General features: G+C 44.9%; 1 protein-coding gene across 2 annotated transcripts in view; it reads left to right on the top strand.

Annotated features, from left to right (window-relative positions):
* The window catches only part of col5a1 (procollagen, type V, alpha 1), a 76,787-nt gene extending 55,223 nt beyond the window's left edge, over positions 1-21,564 (top strand). Inside the window, exons 31-66 of one of the 2 annotated variants that reach the window (XM_071205048.1) lie at positions 45-98; positions 448-501; positions 1,201-1,245; positions 1,926-1,979; positions 2,061-2,105; positions 2,606-2,659; positions 2,767-2,820; positions 2,910-2,963; positions 3,724-3,831; positions 4,235-4,324; positions 4,844-4,897; positions 5,043-5,150; positions 5,482-5,589; positions 6,690-6,743; positions 6,863-6,916; positions 7,320-7,427; positions 7,516-7,569; positions 7,650-7,757; positions 9,691-9,744; positions 10,209-10,316; positions 10,451-10,504; positions 10,596-10,649; positions 10,749-10,802; positions 10,892-10,945; positions 11,042-11,149; positions 11,308-11,361; positions 11,447-11,500; positions 11,718-11,825; positions 12,281-12,334; positions 12,569-12,604; positions 12,945-12,998; positions 13,131-13,398; positions 14,128-14,240; positions 15,994-16,062; positions 18,873-19,106; positions 19,261-21,564. In XM_071205048.1, the coding sequence (XP_071061149.1) occupies positions 45-98; positions 448-501; positions 1,201-1,245; positions 1,926-1,979; positions 2,061-2,105; positions 2,606-2,659; positions 2,767-2,820; positions 2,910-2,963; positions 3,724-3,831; positions 4,235-4,324; positions 4,844-4,897; positions 5,043-5,150; positions 5,482-5,589; positions 6,690-6,743; positions 6,863-6,916; positions 7,320-7,427; positions 7,516-7,569; positions 7,650-7,757; positions 9,691-9,744; positions 10,209-10,316; positions 10,451-10,504; positions 10,596-10,649; positions 10,749-10,802; positions 10,892-10,945; positions 11,042-11,149; positions 11,308-11,361; positions 11,447-11,500; positions 11,718-11,825; positions 12,281-12,334; positions 12,569-12,604; positions 12,945-12,998; positions 13,131-13,398; positions 14,128-14,240; positions 15,994-16,062; positions 18,873-19,106; positions 19,261-19,407 (2,937 nt within the window). In that variant the 3' untranslated portion in view covers positions 19,408-21,564. Of the gene's footprint in view, positions 1-44; positions 99-447; positions 502-1,200; positions 1,246-1,925; positions 1,980-2,060; positions 2,106-2,605; positions 2,660-2,766; positions 2,821-2,909; positions 2,964-3,723; positions 3,832-4,234; positions 4,325-4,843; positions 4,898-5,042; positions 5,151-5,481; positions 5,590-6,689; positions 6,744-6,862; positions 6,917-7,319; positions 7,428-7,515; positions 7,570-7,649; positions 7,758-9,690; positions 9,745-10,208; positions 10,317-10,450; positions 10,505-10,595; positions 10,650-10,748; positions 10,803-10,891; positions 10,946-11,041; positions 11,150-11,307; positions 11,362-11,446; positions 11,501-11,717; positions 11,826-12,280; positions 12,335-12,568; positions 12,605-12,944; positions 12,999-13,130; positions 13,399-14,127; positions 14,241-15,863; positions 15,933-15,993; positions 16,063-18,872; positions 19,107-19,260 lie in introns of both variants that reach the window. The other variant, XM_034096369.2, reaches the window with a different exon arrangement.
* The last annotated feature ends 1,000 nt before the right edge of the window (positions 21,565-22,564 follow it).

Here is a 22,564-nt window from a genome sequence, read left to right as displayed (position 1 = left end):
TTTCAAGTGATCTAAAATCACATGTTTGTCTTTCTCATTCCCAGGGTAAACTCGGAGTTCCCGGACTCCCCGGATACCCAGGAAGACAAGGACCAAAGGTGATTACACACATGTATACTGTCATCAGTTCACCGTTATGACTTAACTGTAACTTCAAAACAATAATGAGAAGGGACACAATGTAATTGGCCAAAGTGTCACGACACTCGGAAAGGGAATGAAAGATGCATACGTGTGCGTGTGTGTCTGCTCCGCTGAACGGTCGACGGCTCGCCCTTCAGTCTGACGGGCGTGAAGCTCTCTGATCGAACACACAGGGATGTGAATATGCCTGTTGGTCTCAGCGCTCTCTTGTTGCGGTTCACGTATCCAGGATATATCAGGGAATAAACAAGGGATTTAATATATAAGTATATAATGATGCATTACTTGCTTTCTCTCACTCAGGGATCTCAAGGTTTCCAAGGATTCCCAGGAGCCAACGGAGAGAAAGGAGCTCGGGTACGTCAAATATCTTTTTATTATTCTTCTCATTCGTACGAGGGTCGGATCAATACTGGCGTAGGGCTGGAGACGGGCTCCTGTCCGGCTCCAGACCTATCAGAGCAGAGTCAGTTACAATGCTCTAATATAACGATGTGTTTTACCAAGGGCAGAGAGACAATTGCATTCCTTCTTCTTCACCACTTGGACAACTCATTTGCAACCACAGAAAGCATTGTTTATTGCTTTGCGGCGCCTGAGCAATGTTTCATTTTCTTTGTCTACGGGACGGGCCATTAGCTCGCCGGCAAGAGTAATGGTTCGCCCCGACGAGCGGAGCGTGCCACATAAAGCTTTTCATCTTCACCAAACATGTGTGAAGTTTATGAGACCGCGCTCCCGGACAGAACGGGATAATAGTTCCATAACATATTCACAGCACTTTATAGAAACTTTAAAGATACAATTGTTTTATGCAGCTGCTGTCGGCGTTGATTACATTGTGCATTAGTGTTGAATAAAATGTACTTTTCTGAAGTTGAAATTAATTTCTACGGTCATTTTTAAGCTTACTGATGATATCTGAGCTTCTGAAATTGCACAAATCTGTTGAAATCTGTTTGCAAACGTTACCGTCTGCTGGGGTGGATGTATTCTTCTTGAGCCTCCTGATGATGGGACTGCTTTGATCGTGTTGTGTGTTCTGCGTGTCCACAGGGATTGGCAGGGAAGTCCGGCCCACGCGGACAGAGGGGACCAACGGTAAGTCTTACTCAGCAGACTCCTGCTTGTGTACAGATGGCAGGCTTGGCACCTGAGAGAAAAGGGAAGTTCAACCTGGGCAGGCGTAAGGGAAATCCACCCAGATTTAAAGGTCACCTCTTACGCAAAATCCACTTTTTCACGTCTTTTATAAATAAATATGTGTAGCCAGTGTGTTTAGAGACACGGAAAGCTTCAGGAAAAAAAGATTCTCTCTCTTTTGTCCTGATCCGTTTATATCTAAATCCTATCTGAAATCGAGCTGATCAGATTTGGCCACTTTGTGATGTCACAACTGTATTTTGGCTTCGGCTACCGTTAGCCTATAACCAACCAAGGTAACCTTATCACCTGAATCTCCCCCGAGAGCACCAGTGTGTTTCTTTTAACCAATCACTTCTCAGAGGGGCGTGGCCAGCAGCAGCTCATTAGCATTTAAAGCTGCAGACACCGAATAAGCACTTTTGAAACAGGGCTGAAACAGAGGGGATTATGGGAAGCTCCAATGATCTGTTTGGTATTTCAGCCAAATACATGTTTTGTATATATCTATATACCTTTAATATATTGTTGAAAAAGGGTATAATAATGGACCATTAAATGTGAACAACCAATTTCATGTCACAAATAAGTCGTAGGAGCCTTTTTATGATTTTAATCCCCTTTGTTTTGTTCCCAAGGGGCCTCGAGGAGAGAGAGGAGCAAGGGGACCAACAGGAAAGAATGGACCAAAGGTGCGTCAACTATTTCTCTGACTCTTTCTTGCAAACCCTGTCGTACAAGTTCACCACTAACTCTTTGTGTTGTCTCTTCAGGGTACCTCAGGAAATGACGGCCCACCAGGACCTCTCGGCGAGAGGGTAAGTTCATCACACTGCACTTCCTTTACAACATTTCATAATATTCCATTGTTTCAAGTGACGATATTAAGACAATAAGACATTTAAACACGGAGTGTGTTTGTCTAGTTTACTATTGTAAATGTAGCACATATCCGAATACACAGCCCGGGCTGTCGGTGGGAAAGGGCTGGACTGAATGTCAGTGTTATTATAGTTTTGCAGCCTGTTTTGAGCTTGAAAACATGACGTTGTGAATGTCTATTAGTACGCCTACAGGTGCCTCCCTTTGTGTGTGGCTGCAGGGAATTAAACCGTTTTTCCACCTCAGAATAAATGTTGTTTTTGAAGGTCTGAACGCCAACAGATATGGACTAAAGCTGAATATTTAGATCAATAAAGACGTGCTGTGAATGTCGTTTCCCATTTCCTATTTCCCATTGTAATCCAGGGTAACTTTAGTCTCATAACATGAAGAGTCAACTGATTATTGACCCGGAGTCCTTTGCCGTCTGTTTCAGGGTCTGCCAGGGCCTCAGGGACCAACCGGCTTCCCAGGACCAAAGGGCCCTCCTGTAAGTCCACACGCATACACCGCACACCACCACGCACACAAACCCATCGTACCTTGTCCGTTTGTCTCTCTTAGATTTACATTCATATATTTCTTTGTATTTCTCAGGGACCCGCAGGGAAAGACGGACTGCCCGGACATCCTGGACAGAGAGGAGAGACTGTAAGTAATCTATTACTCAGCTCTTCATCGGTATTCAACCAGAGTCAGACATATGGGATGTAACTCTGTTTCTCTTCTCTAATAAACAGGGATTCCAAGGCAAGACTGGCCCCCCTGGCCCCCCAGGTGTGGTTGGCCCTCAGGTGAGTCGCAGTCACTAACCATCGTGTTGCTTCCTTACATGTAAGGTGGCACATATGTATCTGTTTTTATGTTAAAACACCTGTTCAGAGACTCGTTATAAAACATAATGAAATAAATACTTCACCCACAAAATGACCTTTAAGAAAACGTTAAGACACGGTGAACTCGGAATGCGAAAGCAGCCACAAAACGATATGAAAACCTCATTTTACAAACTTTTCTTGCAGCTTTTTCCACTCGGATGTGTTTAGTGGCACGGTTAGCATTTCCCTAACACATGCATTGTTGCTAAACCTCACAATGAATACCCTTTAGACTTAGATAAGTAGCCTTCCTTTGCAAGCCTAAGATTCTGGGTTTATGCACGTGTTTAAACAGAGAGGTTTAAGCCGTTTGTCAGACCAAAAGAACAACACTGTGTCCTCATTGCACAGAACTTATTGTTGTTTATCCTCTTTCATATCAGCACCGGGCTCTTCATCCATTATTCAGTAGCTTTAACAGACTTTCCCTCCCAGCCTCTCTGCTCATGCCAGCTCAGAACACTGATACTAACGGAGCTGCATGTGGCCTTAATGACAAGTAGGCCTCCCACGCCGTGTTTTGTAATAAATGGAGAAATTGTAACATCTTTTTTAAACTGAATTGCTGATTTCTTTCACAGTGTTCCTCTCGCTGTAGTCTCTCTGCTTCACACCTCCTCTTTAACTAGAATTACAAGCTGTAGTGTCTCTGATTACAACTTCTTTTTTATTATAGGGACCAACAGGTGAGACTGGACCAATGGGAGATCGCGGTCATCCTGGACCCCCAGGCCCACCTGGTGAGCAGGGTCTACCTGGATCTGCAGGAAAGGAAGGAGCCAAGGTACATCCTGAAACCAACCTGTTTGCTTTGTCTCCACTAATTGTAATGTCATTGTGACGGACAGGCACATAATGAATACATTGTTTGGGTGTATTTAGTATGTGTTAGTGGGGGATAGGGTAACTCGTGTTAGTCTTACTGTAGATGTTTTGTAGGTTGTAAATGTGACTGTATAATATATGCATTTTCTTTATTAGGACAGCGTGTTAGTTCACATACATTTTAATTAACATTTAAATACCACCTGTTTAGCATCTGGACCTCTATTCTCAAGTTTAAAATAGCTTATCAGGGATTCTCATTGTGCATAGATGCATTATGTCTTGAGTTGTAATGAATAAACTGATATAATACTCAAACACTGCATACTACAGTATTACATGCATCGTACTCTCCTCCCCAGGGTGACTCCGGTCCCGCTGGCCCACTCGGTAAGGACGGCCCCCCTGGACTCAGAGGTTTCCCCGGAGAGAGAGGTCTGCCCGGCCCGGTGGTGAGTATTCTCCTCGGCTCAGCACAAAAGCGTCCCACGTTTCCAATACCTCTCGCAGCTCGGTTATTGCATAATAGTTCTGGGCTATGAAGTCGCCGTGAGACTGTGGTTAACTGGAAGAATCAGACATGCTATCACCTCCCTGAGTGGGCTGCAGAGGAGGAACAGTGTGCTCCAGGCTGTGTACTTCTTTCACTTGTTATATCTATTCTAACTCAACAAGGTCCTGGTTGTTATGCAATTCACACAATCTTCCTACAGCCAACGTGTTAGAAAGAAATCCATCTCCAGAGCCGTCTTTTACTTGTAGGATGAAGACATGATGCGTCCCACCTGTTCCTGTGACATATAAGAGATGTTCGCAGCAGTCGTAGCAAACAGCCCTTCTCCACTTTGGGGACGACAGGAGGTTTTCCACCTCACGCTGAGCCCGTCTGAAGATAGGGTGCGAGGCAGCATGTGTGCTTCCCCAGCAGATGTGTTTGTTTTCTGAAGCCTTCACTTGATTCTGTTCCGCAGGGGGCTCACGGCCTGAAAGGAAGCGAAGGACCCCATGGCCCACCTGGACCCGCTGTGAGTACCATTGACTGCATCTGCATCCTCCGTTTGCCGCTCTCATCCCTCATGCAGCTCTTACAGACTGGAGTCCTCACCTCTTCGTGTCTGAGGCTCCTGGTTCTCTAAGATGCTTTCTGATGTATTTCATATGTTCTGGTAGGGTTCTCCTGGTGAGCGCGGCCCTGCTGGCCCAGCCGGACCTACAGGTCTGCCTGGACGTTCCGGACCCCAGGGACCCCCGGGGCCTTCCGGAGAGAAAGGAGGACCCGTAAGAACCTCACATATAAGAGATTTCTGTAAAATACAGGCCACGTTAAATACTATACTAAGATCTTTATATACAGGATAGTGTTTACCTGTATGTTTGTTTGTTTACATACATGCGTGTATACATTAACTACAGTACAGAGTATTTGGCATTCAATTAGGAACTTTAGTTCAAGAACATGAGTTGAAAAGCAGTTCTCATCATATCAGATGCATAACAAGGTCCTGAAATGACGAACATATAGTTTAGTCCAATTAGTTCTCGACATTACGAAAACGAAAGTAGTTACATTTGACAGATGAAGCATGTCTTAACACTCTTCTATATTTAGGGAGAGAAAGGACCTCAAGGCCCAGCTGGAAGAGACGGTATTCAGGGACCTGTGGGTCTGCCCGGCCCTGGAGGACCTCCTGGACCCCCCGGAGAGGACGGAGACAAGGTGGGTTACTTGTTTTGCCATCAGCTTCAAGAGAAAGATGATGACATCCAGAAAGGTGTGTGTGTGTGTGTGTGTGTGTGTGTGTGTGTGTGTGTGTGTGTGTGTGTGTGTGTGTGTGTGTGTGTGTGTGTGTGTGTGTGTGTGTGTGTGTGTGTGTGTGTGTGTGTGTGTGTGTGTGTGTGTGTGTGTGTGTGTGTGTGTGTGTGTGTGTGTGTGTGTGTGTGTGTGTGTGTGCCCTAACCACCTCACAAAGAAAGTGAGCCAGGTATCTTCTTGTCTCCTTCCCTGTGACCTTAAACGCTCTAATGGGAATTTGTCTGACAGCGTTTGCATCGATCAGCGGATCTTTAAAAAGGCGATGCTGCCTTGTTGCAGCTTTGTACTTCTCTACAAGCAAAACAAAGACAGATGGGAGGGGAGGCAGTTTGTAGCAATGGCTGCCTTTGTGAAAGCGACCCTTTAGTGTTCAGAAGTGAGGACGACTCCTTATCCCCCCCGTTTGCTGGGAAATGAGCCACGGAGAGACTCAGAGGATAGTCTCTTGTCCTTTGAAGAACGCCTCGGTTCTTACCTGGCCTTGCACCAGTCCTCACGGAGCGGACGGGCACAGATCGAGGGGGTTGCCGTGCAGATACATGTTTACACACTTTCTCATTATCAGTCCTGACTACCCGGAACGGACAACTCCAAGGCCTTTGTTTTAAGACCGACACTGACTCACAAACCAAAAGTGAATGCCTTTGACTTTGGCAGATATTACTTCTCCAAACACCCACAGCAAGTGGAGGCTTTGGAAGAGTGCTGTAAAGCTCTTCACTCCAGGTTTAGATGGGACTAATTCTGTTCTGGCGTCAAGTGGCGCCATCGTGATAAGCACCCCTTAGGATGTGAGCTATATTGTGAGAGATGTATTTAAAATACCCACAGACAGATTTCTAAATAAAAGATGAACAGGTGTTGTATAATGCGTGTAGGTTATTATTTATGTATCTGTTACTGTTTTTTTGATGATAATTCAACATAATTGTCACTTTAGTAATCTTCTTGTCACGTGTGTATGACCTGGGGTAAAGTGTATCCGTCTTCGCTTCACTTCACAGGGAGAGCTCGGAGAGTCCGGCCAGAAAGGAGGCAAGGGGGACAAAGGAGAGCATGTAAGTTGTTCCAGAACTTGTAAATACATTGTTTATTATTCAATGTACTTCCTGAGATGTTACGTCTGATCCATTTTTACTTGGAATTCATGTCTTAATGTGTTCCTTTGCCTCGGCAGGGCCCACCCGGTCCCACCGGCCCTCAAGGACCTGTTGGAGCACCCGGTCCAGCTGTAAGTACTTCAATATAATCGCTCGGCAAAAACACAACAAAACAGGAACAGTAATGGAATTGTAAATAAGTGGCATTATTGACAGTATATGTAAAACAACTTTAGTTACTGTTTTAATATAAGAGAACTGGAAACACTCTTAATCTCTGAATTAAGATGAACACTTTCGGCAAGAGCACTTATCTTTGAAGCATTCATGCGAGAGAAGATAAGCCCATATCGCATGCAGTGAGTCAAAGCAGAGGGCTCCAGGGAGAGACCTGTGAAGGACTTCAAAATACACCATCACGACCTTCCCTGTTCAACAATAGTTTGCAGTTGTTGTTCCGATCAGTAAGCGCCTCAACTGCTGCATCTGCAACCCTTATACCTGCTGACTGGTTTCATCCGCCTCGGTGTGCAGGGTTCGGATGGAGAGCCCGGTCCCAGAGGTCAGCAGGGTCTGTTTGGCCAGAAGGGAGATGAAGGATCCAGAGGATTCCCCGGACCTCCAGGTCCAGTTGGTCTGCAGGTGTGGACTGCAGTGCAACACATCATGTATGCTCAGTGTTAACATTGAGTGAGGCAGTATCAGTAAACCCTCTCCCCACACTCCGCAGGGCTTGCCCGGTCCCCCCGGAGAGAAAGGTGAAACTGGAGACGTTGGTCAGATGGTGAGTGTAAAAGCAGAGACACATGACATACAGTCTGCATGGGAAGTGTCTGTACTCATTACACCTCTCTTTGTGTGTAGGGTCCACCCGGTCCACCTGGTCCCAGAGGCCCCTCAGGACCCCCAGGAGCGGACGGCCCTCAGGGACCTTCCGGTGGCATTGGAAACCCTGGCTCTGTTGGAGAAAAGGTAAAGTCATTCTGTGAGGGGAAGTGTCTGATTGGTCAGCTACAGTACGGTAGCATCGTGCTATTTTTGGTGGCTTTTTTGGCAGCATTTTTCTTCTATACTTGTAAACACAGACATCTCCACATTCATAGAACCTCCTTTCAGCTGTGTTGTGATAATTATTAAATATGTTGTCTTGTTTCTTTACCAAACCTGCTTTGTGCACATCATTACACACACACGTTACCATTCAATTGTCTCCTGGAACATTGTTTCAACTCAAAGCAGCATCGCCCGCTCAGGTTCGTATGTGGAGTGCTGAGCTCTGCTCCCTCGCCTCCTGGAGCAGAACAGTGTGTGCTCTGAGAAGCCAGCCGACTCAAACTATCTATACTTTGTATAAAGTGGATAAGAGCAGCTGCCGTGGTGATCCATCATGGAGGTCCACTCAGCCCGCTGAACTGTACTGACAACATATCCATTGTGCTGCAGCGTGTTTGCTCCACATGGCACCTCTGGTCTTGTTCCAAAATAACTGAGTGTCTCTCTGGATGCGAAGTAAAGCCTATGCCATTATCTCAGAGAGGCAGACACAGATCCCGAGGTTGCCATTAGATCGATATGATCCATTTATTATCCGGTTTGTAATACACTTAAGAAGCGGCAGCCTCACTGGCTGATCCGCGGTAAAGACTGTGGACTCTTTTAGAGAGGCTTCTGCTCCATTAATATTTCCCATGCCTATTTATATGATACCCTTTGAAACAAGACATGATTATATTTCCCTTGCGCAGTGCTGCCATCCCCAACAGTACAGTTGCTGCGTTGAGGGAGTAAGAATTATAACTCAAAGGCACTTTACTCGCAGGAAGATAAATGCATTATTTAAACGCAACACAATCAAATTAGCCCTTTGTATTTGTCGCCTCTTTCATCATTATGAAAGGCCCACGTTGGCACGGGACTGCAGCTCTGTTCTCACCCCCTTCTCTGTAGTGATAGGGTGATTTGTTGTATCTGGTCCAGTCAATAGAATCCCCTTTGGCTGCTTTATAATCTCCCCGAGGATAGCCTGTCCGTTCCCGCTGCAAACACACACAGCGGTCTACTGGCTAATCGCTCTGTCGCTGATTTGGCATTTTGTTGGCCTACGCAGAGTGCTGGCAAGCAGACGGGCTCAGGCTTCTTCTTCTTTCTGTAAACACATCCCTGTGAACTACCTGTGACGAGCAGCTGTCTCGCATGCTCGTGGCCTCCCTGCCGTCAGCAGGTTGCTGTGAGGATGCTGTGGAAGCCCGTGCACAGCTTCTTGGATGCAACTTTGCATAAAGACAAGCCTCTAATACGGGAGGATCAGTCATGCTTTTAACAGGCGTAGCGACTGCTTACCGTGGATTTCCTGACACGAACAAGAGCTGCTTTGGAAGGCGTCCAGACACTCAGTCAGAGTCAGCTGACGATACAGAGACAATGTGGACGTGCTTATCACAGCGCCTCGCCGCTCGGCTTGGCGGCGGCCCTGCGGAGCTCTGCTATCGATTGGCCCCCTCCCAGATATGACATGAGCTCATATTCCGGCTGATTCGGCGGTAAAGCCCAGCAGGCGGACGCTCGGTTTATGTGACAGTGAATAACGATAGTGCCCGCTGTATAGGTGAGTCAACAGAGCAACTATCCAATAAGGCAGGGGCACGAGGACAAGATATATGGGCAGGGGCCAGGGAGAAGAGCGAGGTCAGCGCCCCCCCTGGCTCCAGCCTCCCGGTCTTTCTGCACTTGATGGATTGAAATCTCTTGTGTTATCTCTTTCCATACCCATATGGGTGACAAGGGCACCGGGACAGCGGGGCTGCTGTAAATGATGGGGTTTTGGAACCGTGTTGGGTCAAGAAATCACTTTTTGATTATGTCTCTCTCTCTCCCTCTAATATCCTGCCCTTCATTCTCTTCTCAGGGAGCTGCTGGAGAAACAGGAGTGCCCGGACTTCAGGGAGAACTCGGAGGACCAGTGAGTCACCTGGATTTCTTCCTCCATATTTACATGATTTGGTTCTGGAGCTGCAATGATTGGTTAACTTATCGATTCGTCACACACGAAAGAAAACATTTCCAACTTGTTTGATCATTAATGAATTGTCAAATGTATTTCAGTCTCTTCATAAATTAAATATTGTTGGGTTTTGGACACGTTGGAAGTGGTCGCCTTGGATTGATTTGACATGTTTCACTATTTCTGACAATCCATTGAACTGACTAAACAATCAGTTGCAGCCGTAATAAGTCCATCCTAAAAATAAAAGGACCAATCATTTTGTTTCCACGGATTTAATGAAATGATCAAATCAGTTTATCTGTAGAGAGCATCAAGTATAATGTTATAATATGTTGTTGTGAAGTTACATGGCACTTTTTCATTTGGTCTCCACTATCTTTCATGAATAAGAAGAACTCCATGACTGTGCTTTTTCCCAGGGTCCAAGAGGAGAGAGAGGAGAGAAGGGAGAGGGTGGTCCAGCTGGTACATCAGGACCCCCCGGCCCTAAGGGTCCCCCTGGAGATGACGGTCCCAAAGGAAGCCCCGTAAGCCTTTGTCTACCCTACTTCAGAACAACCATTGTTGTCTTATCAGAGATGTAACCTCGCACAAAGGAACACACTGATCACACTTTGTTTTCTCACTGACAATTGTAAAAGTAAGTGTTATTGATTTGCAGGGTCCAAGTGGTTTCCCTGGTGACTCTGGTCCCCCTGGAGAGCCCGGTGCAGCTGTACGTATGACTTCATCAACAGTGCAATATCTTCCTTACAGTGTGTTTTTGATGCATTCAGTAGAACTGAGGCTCTGTATCTCCTATCCAGGGATTAGACGGACCCGCTGGGGACAAGGGAGACGACGGAGAGGCCGGTCAAGCCGTGAGTGCTGTGCTCTAATGTGCCGAACAATAATCGTTTTTTAAGAAACTTGCCATTTAAATCACAACATCAATTATATTTTCATTTCTTAAAACACAGGGTTCTCCTGGACCCACCGGAGAGTCTGGTCCCTCTGGACCCCCAGGAAAGAGAGTGAGTAAAGTCCTCTTCTCTCTCGTCGTTGCTTCATGTTATCAATATCAATTTACTAAAGCTAAAATGTTCTCATCTTTTTTTCCCAGGGCCCCCATGGAATATCAGGACCAGAGGGAAGACAAGGAGAGAAGGGAACTAAGGTAACACATTCAATAATCTCTTTTCAGTTCCCCTCCATGTCTGGTCTCCAGGAAGTGAGCAAGAATCTAATGTTTGTGTTTATTGTTGTGTTAAAGGGAGAGACTGGTATGGAAGGTCCCCAAGGAAAGACAGGCCCCGTTGGTTCTCAAGGATCACCTGGCAAGCCCGGTTCTGAAGGCCTGCGCGGTATCCCTGGGCCAGTTGTAAGTAGAGTGATTCTGTTCAAACAGCTTACAGAGCAGGTGCACAGAATGCTTTTCAATATGCTGCTGAGCATACTGTACAGGGGCCGGGCTATTTATAGCGACGTGTTTCCTCATGAGCCGAGTACGAACACGCTGTAATTGGAATTTCTTTGCAGGGAGAGCAAGGTCTTCCTGGTTCTCGAGGCCCAGATGGACCTCCGGGACCCATGGTGAGTCGAACAGCTCCTGGCCTTTGCACTCTCATGATATGTACAATCTGAGCTGAAGCTTTAACATGTATTTCAATGTCCACAGGGTCCTCCTGGTTTACCTGGTATGAAAGGAGATTCTGGCGTTAAAGGAGAGAAGGTGAGCCGCCTGTCCGGCTGAATGTTCGGACAGCACCAGCTTCACACTAAGACTAATGGACCCATTTACTAACAGATTGATCAGAGCCTCCAGCCGTCCAATCGTTACCCCAATCATCAGCGCCGCTGCCAGAGAGACGTGGCATTAATGTTTGTGTTGCTGTATTATTGACTGCTGTATTGATAATATGTGTGTGTGTGTTGTTCTCTACCCTCAGGGCCATCCTGGGCTTATTGGTCTCATCGGACCCCCAGGAGAACAGGGAGAGAAGGGTGACCGTGGTCTGCCCGGCCCCCCAGGACAACATGGCTCCAAGGGAGACAATGTGAGTCAACGAAACTACGCTGCAGTGACGCTAAAAGGCCCACACACTGTTCTTTCAGAGAGAAGGGAATAGCTGTGTTCTCTCTGAAACCACGTTAAATCAAAAGGAATGAGTGACTGAACGTGTAGTACAAAGACATGGAAGGAAGGGGAAGGAAGAAAGTTGATTTATCTTTTCTGACAGGAAACTTCTGCGGGATAAACATTTCATTTGAACTACATAGTCAAATAAAACAGTCCAAATTGAGGGAAATGAATGATGTGTAGGACTGATATGTTTTATTTTGATCCGTATTTGTACCAATAAGCTTCTTCTTCTTTGGTGTTTTATGAACGTGGGCACAGGCAAGCTGTTGTCACGATCCCTCATTCTAGTTCAAACAGTTGCATCATGTTTCAACTTCCTACGTGTTCACAAAGCACTTATGGATTCACACTCTCTGTTTTGTCCTGTAGGGTATCGCCGGTCCTTCAGGTCCCCTCGGTCCCCTCGGCCCCCCTGGACTACCTGTAAGACTCATCATACGTGTGTGTGTGTGTGTGTGTGTGTGTGTGTGTGTGTGTGTGTGTGTGTGTGTGTGTGTGTGTGTGTGTGTGTGTGTGTGTGTGTGTGTGTGTGTGTGTGTGTGTGTGTGTGTGTGTGTGTGTGTGTGTGTGTGTGTGTGTGTGTGTGTGTGTGTGTGTGACTGCATAGCTTGTAATGCCTGAGCTAATATTGATTCCTCCTTCCATGTCTGTCTTCAGGGTCCATCTGGTCCTAAAGGAGCTAAAGGGTCATCTGTAAGTATTTCAGGCAACGTTTATTTATAGAGCACATCAACACAAGGCAATTTAAATTGATTTAGAAAATACATGAAAACATTTAAAGCATTAAAATATGGTGCAAAAGCAACGCATTAGAAAATGACTTTTTTAAATATAGGTACTTCACTTTAGTATACAGATATCAAATACAAGAATAAAAGATACAGTGCAGTGTAAGATTTCACTTATTATTTGATTTAATAAAAGGCAGAGGCAGAAAGGGAAGTCTTCAGTGTTGATTAAAGATAAATGAGAGTATTATTGTTCATCTTTAATCACAACACTCATACAAAATCATCTCATTGTTCCTGTTCAGGGTCAAACTGGACCGAAGGGAGAGACCGGTACATCTGGACCTCCTGGCCAACCTGTAAGTCAAGACTTCTGAATTGTTTTCATAACGTATCCTTCAGTGTGACTCTTCATCTCCAGACATGTGTACACTCTCCGCCCTTATCTCTGACTGGCATCTGTCTCCCCTCCTTTCCTCACCCCATCACAGGGCCCCCCCGGCGATGTCATCCACCCCCTCCCCATGATGTCCAACATGAAGGGCAGAACCCGCAGGAACATCGATGCCAGCGAGGTGATGGACGACATGCCTGCAGATACCAACTACAAGGACTACGAAGACGGCATGGAGGAAATCTTTGGCTCGCTCAACTCCCTGAAGCTGGAGATCGAGCAGATGAAGCACCCGATGGGAACGCAGAGCAACCCGGCGCGTACCTGTAAAGACCTGCAGCTCTGCCACCCCGACTTCCCCGATGGTTTGTACTACACGTCTGACATGAGGCACGAGGTCCCAGTGTCTCGTCCTCCCCTCCCTCGGCCTCGTTATCAAACAGCAGCTCTCTAGGAATGAAGGGAATGGGCTCTGTCCAAAGGCTATGCATGTTAGGGCTGTTGTATTCCTGGAAGCCTCAGTCCAGCTTCACGCCAGGTCTATATGGAACACTGCAAAGACACATCTCCAAATGCATGACCCTCACTTAAAGCTCGGGGAAACAAAGGGGGGTTAAGTCAATACGCAGAAAATAAATAATGTATTATTTGTTATTTTTATAGTAAAAATAACAAACTTTCCAAAGTCCCAGCATCCATTTGGAAGGATCTAGTGCTTTCCCTTTTCCATCACAAAACGTAGATATAATAATATGATTAAATCATAAATAAATAGGTCTGGCCTACATACATTTAGTATATACATTTCCCTATTGTTTTGAACATATATATATATTTAAACCAATAGATTTTATTTCACTAAATTAAATATACTTTATTAATCCAAAACTGGGAAACAGAGACAGCAGCATGTACAAAATAAAAACAGTAAATATATGGAGTACAACACACTATAATAGACTGCTACTAAACAAACGACCGTATAATATACCTTTGGAAGGGTATTGTTATATTGCCCAGCCGACGGAGTTCAGTACGGGCTTTAAATCGTGGACCTCTCAATAATTGCTCTCTCTCTGTCTCCATTCCTAAAGGTGAGTACTGGATCGATCCAAACCAGGGCTGCTCTCGGGACTCCTTCAAGGTGTACTGCAACTTCACAGCAGGAGGAGAGAGCTGCATCTTCCCAGATAAGAAGTCTGAAGGGGTAAGTCTGGCCCTGCGCACACAAACTACACACACACCTGCACACACACTCAGAAAGCAGACTTTTGGACTGGTGCGAGCCACATGATGTGGAATGAAAAAGAGAAAGGAACTACATTTTATCGTTATAATAATCCTCCAGTTTGTGATTTATTAACAGACGAGCACAGGCTGAAAACTCCAGATAAGTGTATTTTCCTCACATCTGGGACGGAGTGTAAATACCCCACATCTCAACACGGCGCTGGTTTGCAACAGTGACTCTAGTGTGCTAACTCATGTATATAATCAGCCTCCACGAGATGACCAAGAAGAAGTGGGAGATTACACACAGCTCTCCCCGCGTTCCCACACGGGACCAGGTGGTTTAGCTCAGTCTCAGTTTAGTAACCTGAGGGTGAAAACTCCCTCCTTTCAGCACATGCCAACCCGTACTGCTGTCTCAGTGCCACTTTTAGAATGCCACTAAGAACCCATAGACCCTTTGGCAGGTAACGAGTGTGTGGAGCAGAGGAGAGGCATTGGGAACAGGCTGTGTAATCGTACAGTGCTCCAGCCGTTGTAACGATCCCACTCCCTGAGCCTCAGAGGACCAGGAGGTTGCTTAAGCTTAGAATAATGAAGCAGACTTGTTATCGTGCGCCGGTGATGGACTGCTCTCATTTGTGTCGAGGGGTGACGCCCGTCGGTCTCCGTGCAGAGCCCTACGAACACATGCGTTCGGATCGGCACTTTTATTATAGGAGTGCATAACGTCCACGCACTGTACAGAAAAGCAGACGCATGCTAATGGGTTTAGGAAACAGATAAAGTCGGGGGCGAAGTCGAGAGGGACTCGGCTTGGCAACTGGAAGGTCACCAGTTCAAGTCCCGGAAAGACCAAGTGCTACCGAGGTGTCCCTGAGCAAGGCACCGTTCCCCACACGGCTCCCCGGGCGCCGTTCAAAATGGCAGCCCACTGCTCCTAACACTCGGGTGGGTCAAATGCAGAGAAACAATTTCCCCACGAGGGATTAATAAAGTAAATCAAATCAAAGTCACGAAAAGATATTTCAACTTTTGTCCACTCAAGTGCAAACAACCGAATGTCACCTTGAAGGCAGCGTGGGTCTAAAGCATGCCACCTCCCTGCGATAAGCGATCCCGGCTCATTCACGCATTAAGCTATCACTGACGGGTCCATATCAAACCCTGCTATCTATTTATAGTCACATTCATCATTGTCACGGCTGGGATCATTAGAGCCGTGCCCTGTTGGCCAATCCACAGCTTCTAACGGCATAGCAACGTCAGTGCGCCACGGCTGCACACACTAACACCGAACAGCAGGGACGGAGGCCGAGGCATAAGAGCCATCGTTTCCTAATGAATCACTGTGTACTCATGACTTTCTCAGCAGCACCTCGCTGCCAGCTACACTTTGTGCTTTACAACATGGCTATTATGTTCTTCCCTGGACCGCTTGGTCTGCTTGATCCTGCTGTTTCAGGTCCGGAAGACTCCTCGAAGGACAAGCAGACGGAGGGAGAGGGGGAGAAAGAGAAAAGCGGGATGTGTTTCTGTCAGATGTGTGTCCTCTCTTTAACACTGCTGTGCTTCCCTCCTCTGTCGCTCACGCCCCCAGGCTAGGCTCACGTCCTGGGTCAAGGAGACTCCCGGCTCCTGGTTCAGTGAATTCAAACGTGGTAAACTGGTAAGCCAGACTCCTGACAGAAGTCCTTTTCCCTTTCCTGAACGCCTCTTATATTTTACAGAGCAAAATGGCAAAATGGCCCAAAGACTCGCCAGGCACATGGTATAGTCACTACAAGAGAGGTTCCCTGGTAAGTGGCCCTGCCTGCGGTCCCCAGAGTCCTGGTTCCGGCCGGGGCTCTGTGTTCCTGAGGCTCTGCATGGTTCTGGTTCTGCTCCACACAGTACGTTCTCCTGCTTGTTGGTTGTTACTTCATCCTGGTGCATGACTCCAACCAAGTTGCAATCACCTGCTGTCAGACAATGAGAGGTAGGTGATGCTCTCACGGGGAAATGAAGGAGAGGTTTGTGGAGTATAAAGGTATTTAATGGAGTTTAACAAATGTAAAACCTACTGTTTACATGTATCGACTACTCTGGCACACCTCTGCTACATTCAGAGAGCATCCCCTCGTGACTGCGTGCCTCGACCCGTGACTCAACAAGTGCTGTCCATGCCGAGTCCATTTGAAAACACCTGAGAGGGACACTTCTCTCCTTTACACATCTTGTTCTTTTGACGCCTTAGCAGATCATCCATACTCCACAAGGGGGTGGGGTTAGTGTCACTCCCTCCCTGCTGCAGCCAATCAGCTGCCCTCACATTCTCAGGGCCTCTCTTAAACACTGCTTGTATCCGGCGGAGCAGCTCTGAGTCAAACAGGTCAGGCACTCAGTCACCACCCAGGGGCTTCTGGGTATTCAGTCACTGCTGACTTGCGCCTGTGACGATAAAGAGGTAATGTTTCCCTGGCGATGTTGGGCTGGTTCCACACGCTGCGCCTTGGTGGGGGGGTGAGTGGCGGGGGAGGTCAGAAATGCATGGGCTAGCCGGCCGCTCTGAGGAAGAAGAGCAGCGGCACTTCGTTGAGCCACATACCGACACTCAGACATGTTGTCCTCACTGTTTATATCTAGTGATTCATTAGCTAATTCAATCAACATTTGGCACAACATTTTTAACTGAAATGTATTTATTTAGGATGTATGTTAGGATCAAGGGGGTCCGAACATAATGTTCAAACATAAAAAGGAAACCATAAAACCATAAAAAGGAAAGAAAAACAAGAAAGAAAACTAAATGACAAAATCTAATCAAGTCAACATATAAACAAAGACAAGGCTACTACAATCACAACACAAACATTAAAGACACATCTTTGGACATAAGCACTATATGGCCACAGAGAGGCCGTGAACAAATACATGTTCACAACAACACATCAAAATAAATACAAACATAGTGTTTTGTACGTGTTACTTCTTCAATAGCACGTACAATTCACAGCAAAGGAAGAAGACAGCATCTTTGAATGAAGAGGATGATTATCTCCCTCTGTTCATGTCAAGAGTGTCGGTACTCTGGGTTTGTATATGCATGCGTGTGTGCGTGTGTGCGTGTGTGTGTGCGTGTGTGTGTGTGTGAACAACAAGTCAAGAAAGACGTCCAGACTCAGGCGGTTTGCCGCTCGGCCGCATGGTGTGAACGCTGCATGTCCCCCACTCTCAGTCAGTCCAGTTTGTCTGAAAGGCGAAGCCACTTTGTGGACCTAATGGATTCCTGATGGTTGGTATGTAGATAGTCACATGGGGACATTTAGCTGAGCCGTGACGGTTCACAGTCCTCCGTCTTATCCTTTATGATAACACGCTAAGCTATGATAAGAGCTATAATCGGATTAGAGGATCGTATTTCTTTCCTTTATCTTGTAAAAATGTAGGTTCATTCTAGGTTGATGACAAGGCAATTAGCAAATCATTACTGCAACATATTCCCTATTAAGATAAGTACATCTGTGTGCACTTACCATCATTTACTGATATTGGATACGTATTTTTCATAATTCCAAATTAACATTTAAATGACGAGTTTAGTTATGCTTCGAGCATTTCAGAAAAAGGACTGTTTTTCACTATCGTCTTTACCCGAGAGACTTTTTCCCATTTTTACAAAATGACCTACGGTTGGGTCATTTTGTATATTTTTTATTGTTAACAAATCCACATAAAAAGAGCAAAACCACTAATGAGGTAATTATACTTACAGAGCTCCATTAGATGCACCGGCTGACATTAACATGAACAGGGGCACTGTGGGTAATTTAAAATCAATCCTAAATACTGTGCGCCAGTAGTGCCGTTCTGCAGGTGGAAATATTCTCCAACAAAGTCACCTTTTATACCCGTTTCAACATTTGCTTTAAAGTGAATGAATCAGGCCGTTTTAAATGATAGGGATATTTTACTTTACATTTGGTATGGACTATACAATGTCATTTGTCTCAACATGCTGCCGTATGCTGTAGGTTCTTCTATTTTAGTTTAGTGAGTGTACCATTCGACTTTCTCTCTTCATTTAGCCGTATTTATTTCTGTCTTTCTGAATATCCCCACTGAGAATAAATTAAGATGTATCTTTTTTTATATGTGCAACCTGCTTTTAAAGATTTAAATCTTAAAACAGGATTACTAGAGCTTAAAGCTGAGCGTAAAACCAGGGTAGGTAAGTCGTCAAGTATGGGATTTGTTGACAATAATAATTGAATAGATTAAGCTCATCCTCTTAAGATCAGATAACATTAGATTGTTTAGATTAGACACCAAAGCAAATTCATAGTATGTGTAAACGTACCTGGCAATACACTTGATACCAGAACATAGTAGTATATTAACTCTGTATCAAGTCCTTTTCTAACACTTATCAATTAGAAATACGTCCTATAAATCCATTACTAGTCATAAATGTAATCAAAATGGCGCCCAAAGGACAGCAACAGTGCACAGCGCAGACATGATGCTGCGTTCAATGAATCTTTACAACACCCCTCAGTTCCTCACACTGGTCCCTTCTCTCGGTGTTACCTTTTCCGATGCTCAACGCCATCTGGTTTCCTCTCCGCAGCTCTCCTACGTGGATGCCGAGGGTAGCCCCGTCAGCGTGGTCCAGATGACCTTCATGCGGCTGCTGAGCGCGGCTGCCAGACAGAACATGACGTACAACTGCTACCAGTCGGTGGCCTGGCACGACCAGGAGCAGGACGGCTACGACAAGGCCATCCGCTTCCTGGGCTCCAACGACGAGGAGATGTCTTACGATAACAACCCCTACATCCGCGCAGTGGTCGACGGCTGTGCGGTAAGTCAAACAGAGAGGCGGGATCCTTTGATAGTTACGTTTCTGTTGTCTTTGATGAGGCTCGGTCAAAACGAGTGTGTGATCTTCTTTATGCTGAAGAAATGATGAGTCCTCACTAACTCTCGCTCCTGCTGTGTTCTTCTCTCTTCCACAGTTGAAAAAGGGTTATGAAAAGACGGTACTTGAGATCAACACGCCAAAGGTGGAACAGGTGCCATTTGTGGACATTATGTTCAACGACTTTGGCGGCTCCGCGCAGAAGTTTGGATTTGAAGTGGGCCCCGTCTGTTTCATCGGCTAAGACTGTTTACTGAACAAATGGAGAAAAAAAAGCATATATTTGTTTTCTCAGAGAAAAAAAAAAAAAACAATTGAAAAAGAATAGGACAATTCTATTTGTAAAAAAGTTACTTTTTTTTCCATAAAGCAACAAGTATGAGTAAAAATGAAATCAAGTGAAATTCTATAGGAATAGAGGAAAATAACCTTGAAACCTCAGTGTGCCTTCTCCATCACATGCACGTTTTGAAACTGGATGTCTGATCCTGCCTTCTACACAAACAACCCTAGCCCCATGCCACCATTCTCCATTTAGATTTAGACATGGAAGGCGACCCTGAGAGCTCCAACCGTTCCAGACCAACCGTTCCAGACGCTCGCTGCATTTGCCACGGACTCCATCTGATTCGACTCTTTGTTTTCCTTTCAGTTCTGATCTCATGTTTTCCCGCCTCTCCCCGGCTTATTCCACTTTGTTGTTTTGTTCGCTCATTCACTACGGGAGCTTTGTTTGTGCATAATTCTCTCCCCATTCCCTTGGAATGGACCATATATATATAAATATATATAAATAATTTTTATGTTTGTAAGTACATTCTGTATATTTTTCATGGTAATTTGTATTGCCTCTGGCTTCAAAACATGCATGTGACCTTTTAATTGTGAGGTAGGATACGATGGATACAGGGGTACATGGTAGAAATATATCAAAAGTGAGGAAATTCGACTTGTAAATTAAAAAAACTCCAAAGAAACACATTGGGAAGCCCTGTCTGGTTGCGGTTGTGGAGCACACCTTGTTGTAATTTAAGAACAGAATGGAAATAAAAGACGAAAACAAGCTCTGTGATATTATGTGATTTGCATAACGAACGACCACACAAAATACATTCCTCCTTTTGTGCCCTCTGAACAGAACACCCAGCTTGTTGGTTAATATTATTAACTTAATAAACGGCTTCTATTTTTTCTTTTCTTCAAATACACATCTGTCTGACTATGCAATGGGAAGTGATGTCACATTGAAATGAAAACACAAAGAAATCAAATCCTAGGTGCTATTTTCTCTCTTCTGTGGTGCTATGTGTTTTTCTAATGTGTGTTGTTTGAATGAAAGAAAATGTGTGGGGATAATATTCCACCGCCAGCCGCCCCGTTGACTCGCTACCGCCACATCCGACGCAGGTGGATCTTTGCTGCATCTATTTACTTGTTGTTCTTCAAATGTTCTGCAGTGGTGTTTGCATGCCATTTCTCTACACATCCACTCACAGAGCAGTGCAGCATGCCGGCGTGTGTTGCTTCCTGCTTCAGCGGACCGCACACACTTGTACACATGTTGGAATAACGCGAGGAAAGATGGTGCTGTTGGCTTTGTTGGCTCTAGGAAGCTGCATCATGGCTCTTGGTGTTGGATCGTCTGGGCCACATCAAACTGATGGAGTTGAGAAGTGGACATGTTGTGATTGGGCCAAAGCATCCAAAAAGGGATATGGGATGAGTTTTGTTTGGTGTATGAAACCCTAAGCGCTTCCACCAAAGGTTTTCAGGTATATTAATATAGCTTTAAGGGCCATGGTGGCTTGGAATCTTTTTTTTTTTAATGGGAAACAACTTGAAAAGTATTTTCTCTCACAGTAGAAGCAGGTCATCAGATGAAAGCGCTGGCTCATGCAGCATCAAAGATTGCTTGTTGGTCTTTTGTTTTTGCCCTTATTGTAATTATGCTCTTTGTTTAAACGATGCACTCTCTATGCTTATGACCACTAGTATCTACCACAGAATGTTACCGCTCTTCATACATAGGTTTTTGTTTGTTTAAATCTTTCAATATGTGACTCGAACCGTTTCTGTTAAGATAACTCAGTATGCTTTCCTTGGTTTTGTTTTTCATTGCGATGCAGTACACCCACATTTAACACTTTCCTCTCAAAAAGAAGAAGGAGAAACAACATTTTTGTACATTTCCAGAACCAGCAGTGATGCTGCCATTGTTTTTGTTTCGTTTCATTTTGTAGATTTCCGTTTGTTTGTTTGTTTTTCACAGTCTTTGTCAAACCTGTGTAAGGATAAAAGGATAGAAGTTATATTGGTTTTTATGTCAATAAATTCAAGTTTACTGTGGCCATCCACTCTTGTATGTCTTTTGAAGCATTAAAACCTATCTGTATGCATGAAATTGTAAAGTTTTTTCTCTTGCTGTTATAATTTTGTAGTGACATGATCTCTAGTCCACATTTTATTCATCATGAAACATCCCTTTTCTAATGGGACGGATGAATAAAAGGTCATGTCCACAAGTTGAGGGAAAATTATGAACATGTAACTCGACCAAAGCCAATGTTCTATTGTAGTATATTTATTGTATTATTTAAAATAAATGTTAAATGATACCATAGCATAAGATGCCCCCTATTTACATGCACACAGGACAACAAAAGTGTTGTCAAATAAGTATACTACATGCTATTACACACAACATGTTAATGGGTCCTTTACGGATGCATTTGGCGACATAAACATAATTTATATATATATTTATATAAATATAGTATTTATGTTAACAACCTCTTAGGTGTGAGAGAATGTAAGTTGAATATGCTAAATTATGATTGGTCTCTTTAAGATGCATAACAGGTAAGGCCTTATTCATTACACTGTCATGTATGTTTCGAAAGTGTCAAACAACTTGCTCCACAGATGCTCCAAAAGGAAAAAGATCTAAGGCTGCATCTCATGATCAGACACGCCGTCATCGAGGATTGTTCTCCGCTGATGCCTCCTTCAAAGAACATCCCTGCGTCTTTGGACAGCTAATGTATGTACTTCTATCACTTGAAGCTCATCTTTCTGCACTCTGCATTATAAGAAGCCAGGACATATATATGTAACACTATGTATTTTGTGCAAACCTTTCTCGTGATCATTAAAAAGAGATTCCTGTTTTTGGCCCCTCATTTCAATAATCTGTAATCTTTAGGCTTTGATCAACTCTTTGGTGGAGAAGATGACTTGCAGCACTGCTGTCTCATTAGCAGAACGACCTCTCACAGCGCACATTAAGCCGAGCACAGCAAAATAAAAAAAAGTTGTTGTACATGATACCATGATCAATATTTAATGCCGTGCTTACCGGATGGATTTGATGCATGGATTCTACTGAGGCAGCATCCTGGGTG

This window comes from Pseudochaenichthys georgianus, chromosome 12, assembly GCF_902827115.2.
Source record: "Pseudochaenichthys georgianus chromosome 12, fPseGeo1.2, whole genome shotgun sequence".
NCBI lineage: Eukaryota > Metazoa > Chordata > Actinopteri > Perciformes > Channichthyidae > Pseudochaenichthys > Pseudochaenichthys georgianus.
The sequence above is the reverse complement of the archived record's forward strand: the minus strand, read 5'-3'. Positions and strand labels throughout refer to the sequence as shown.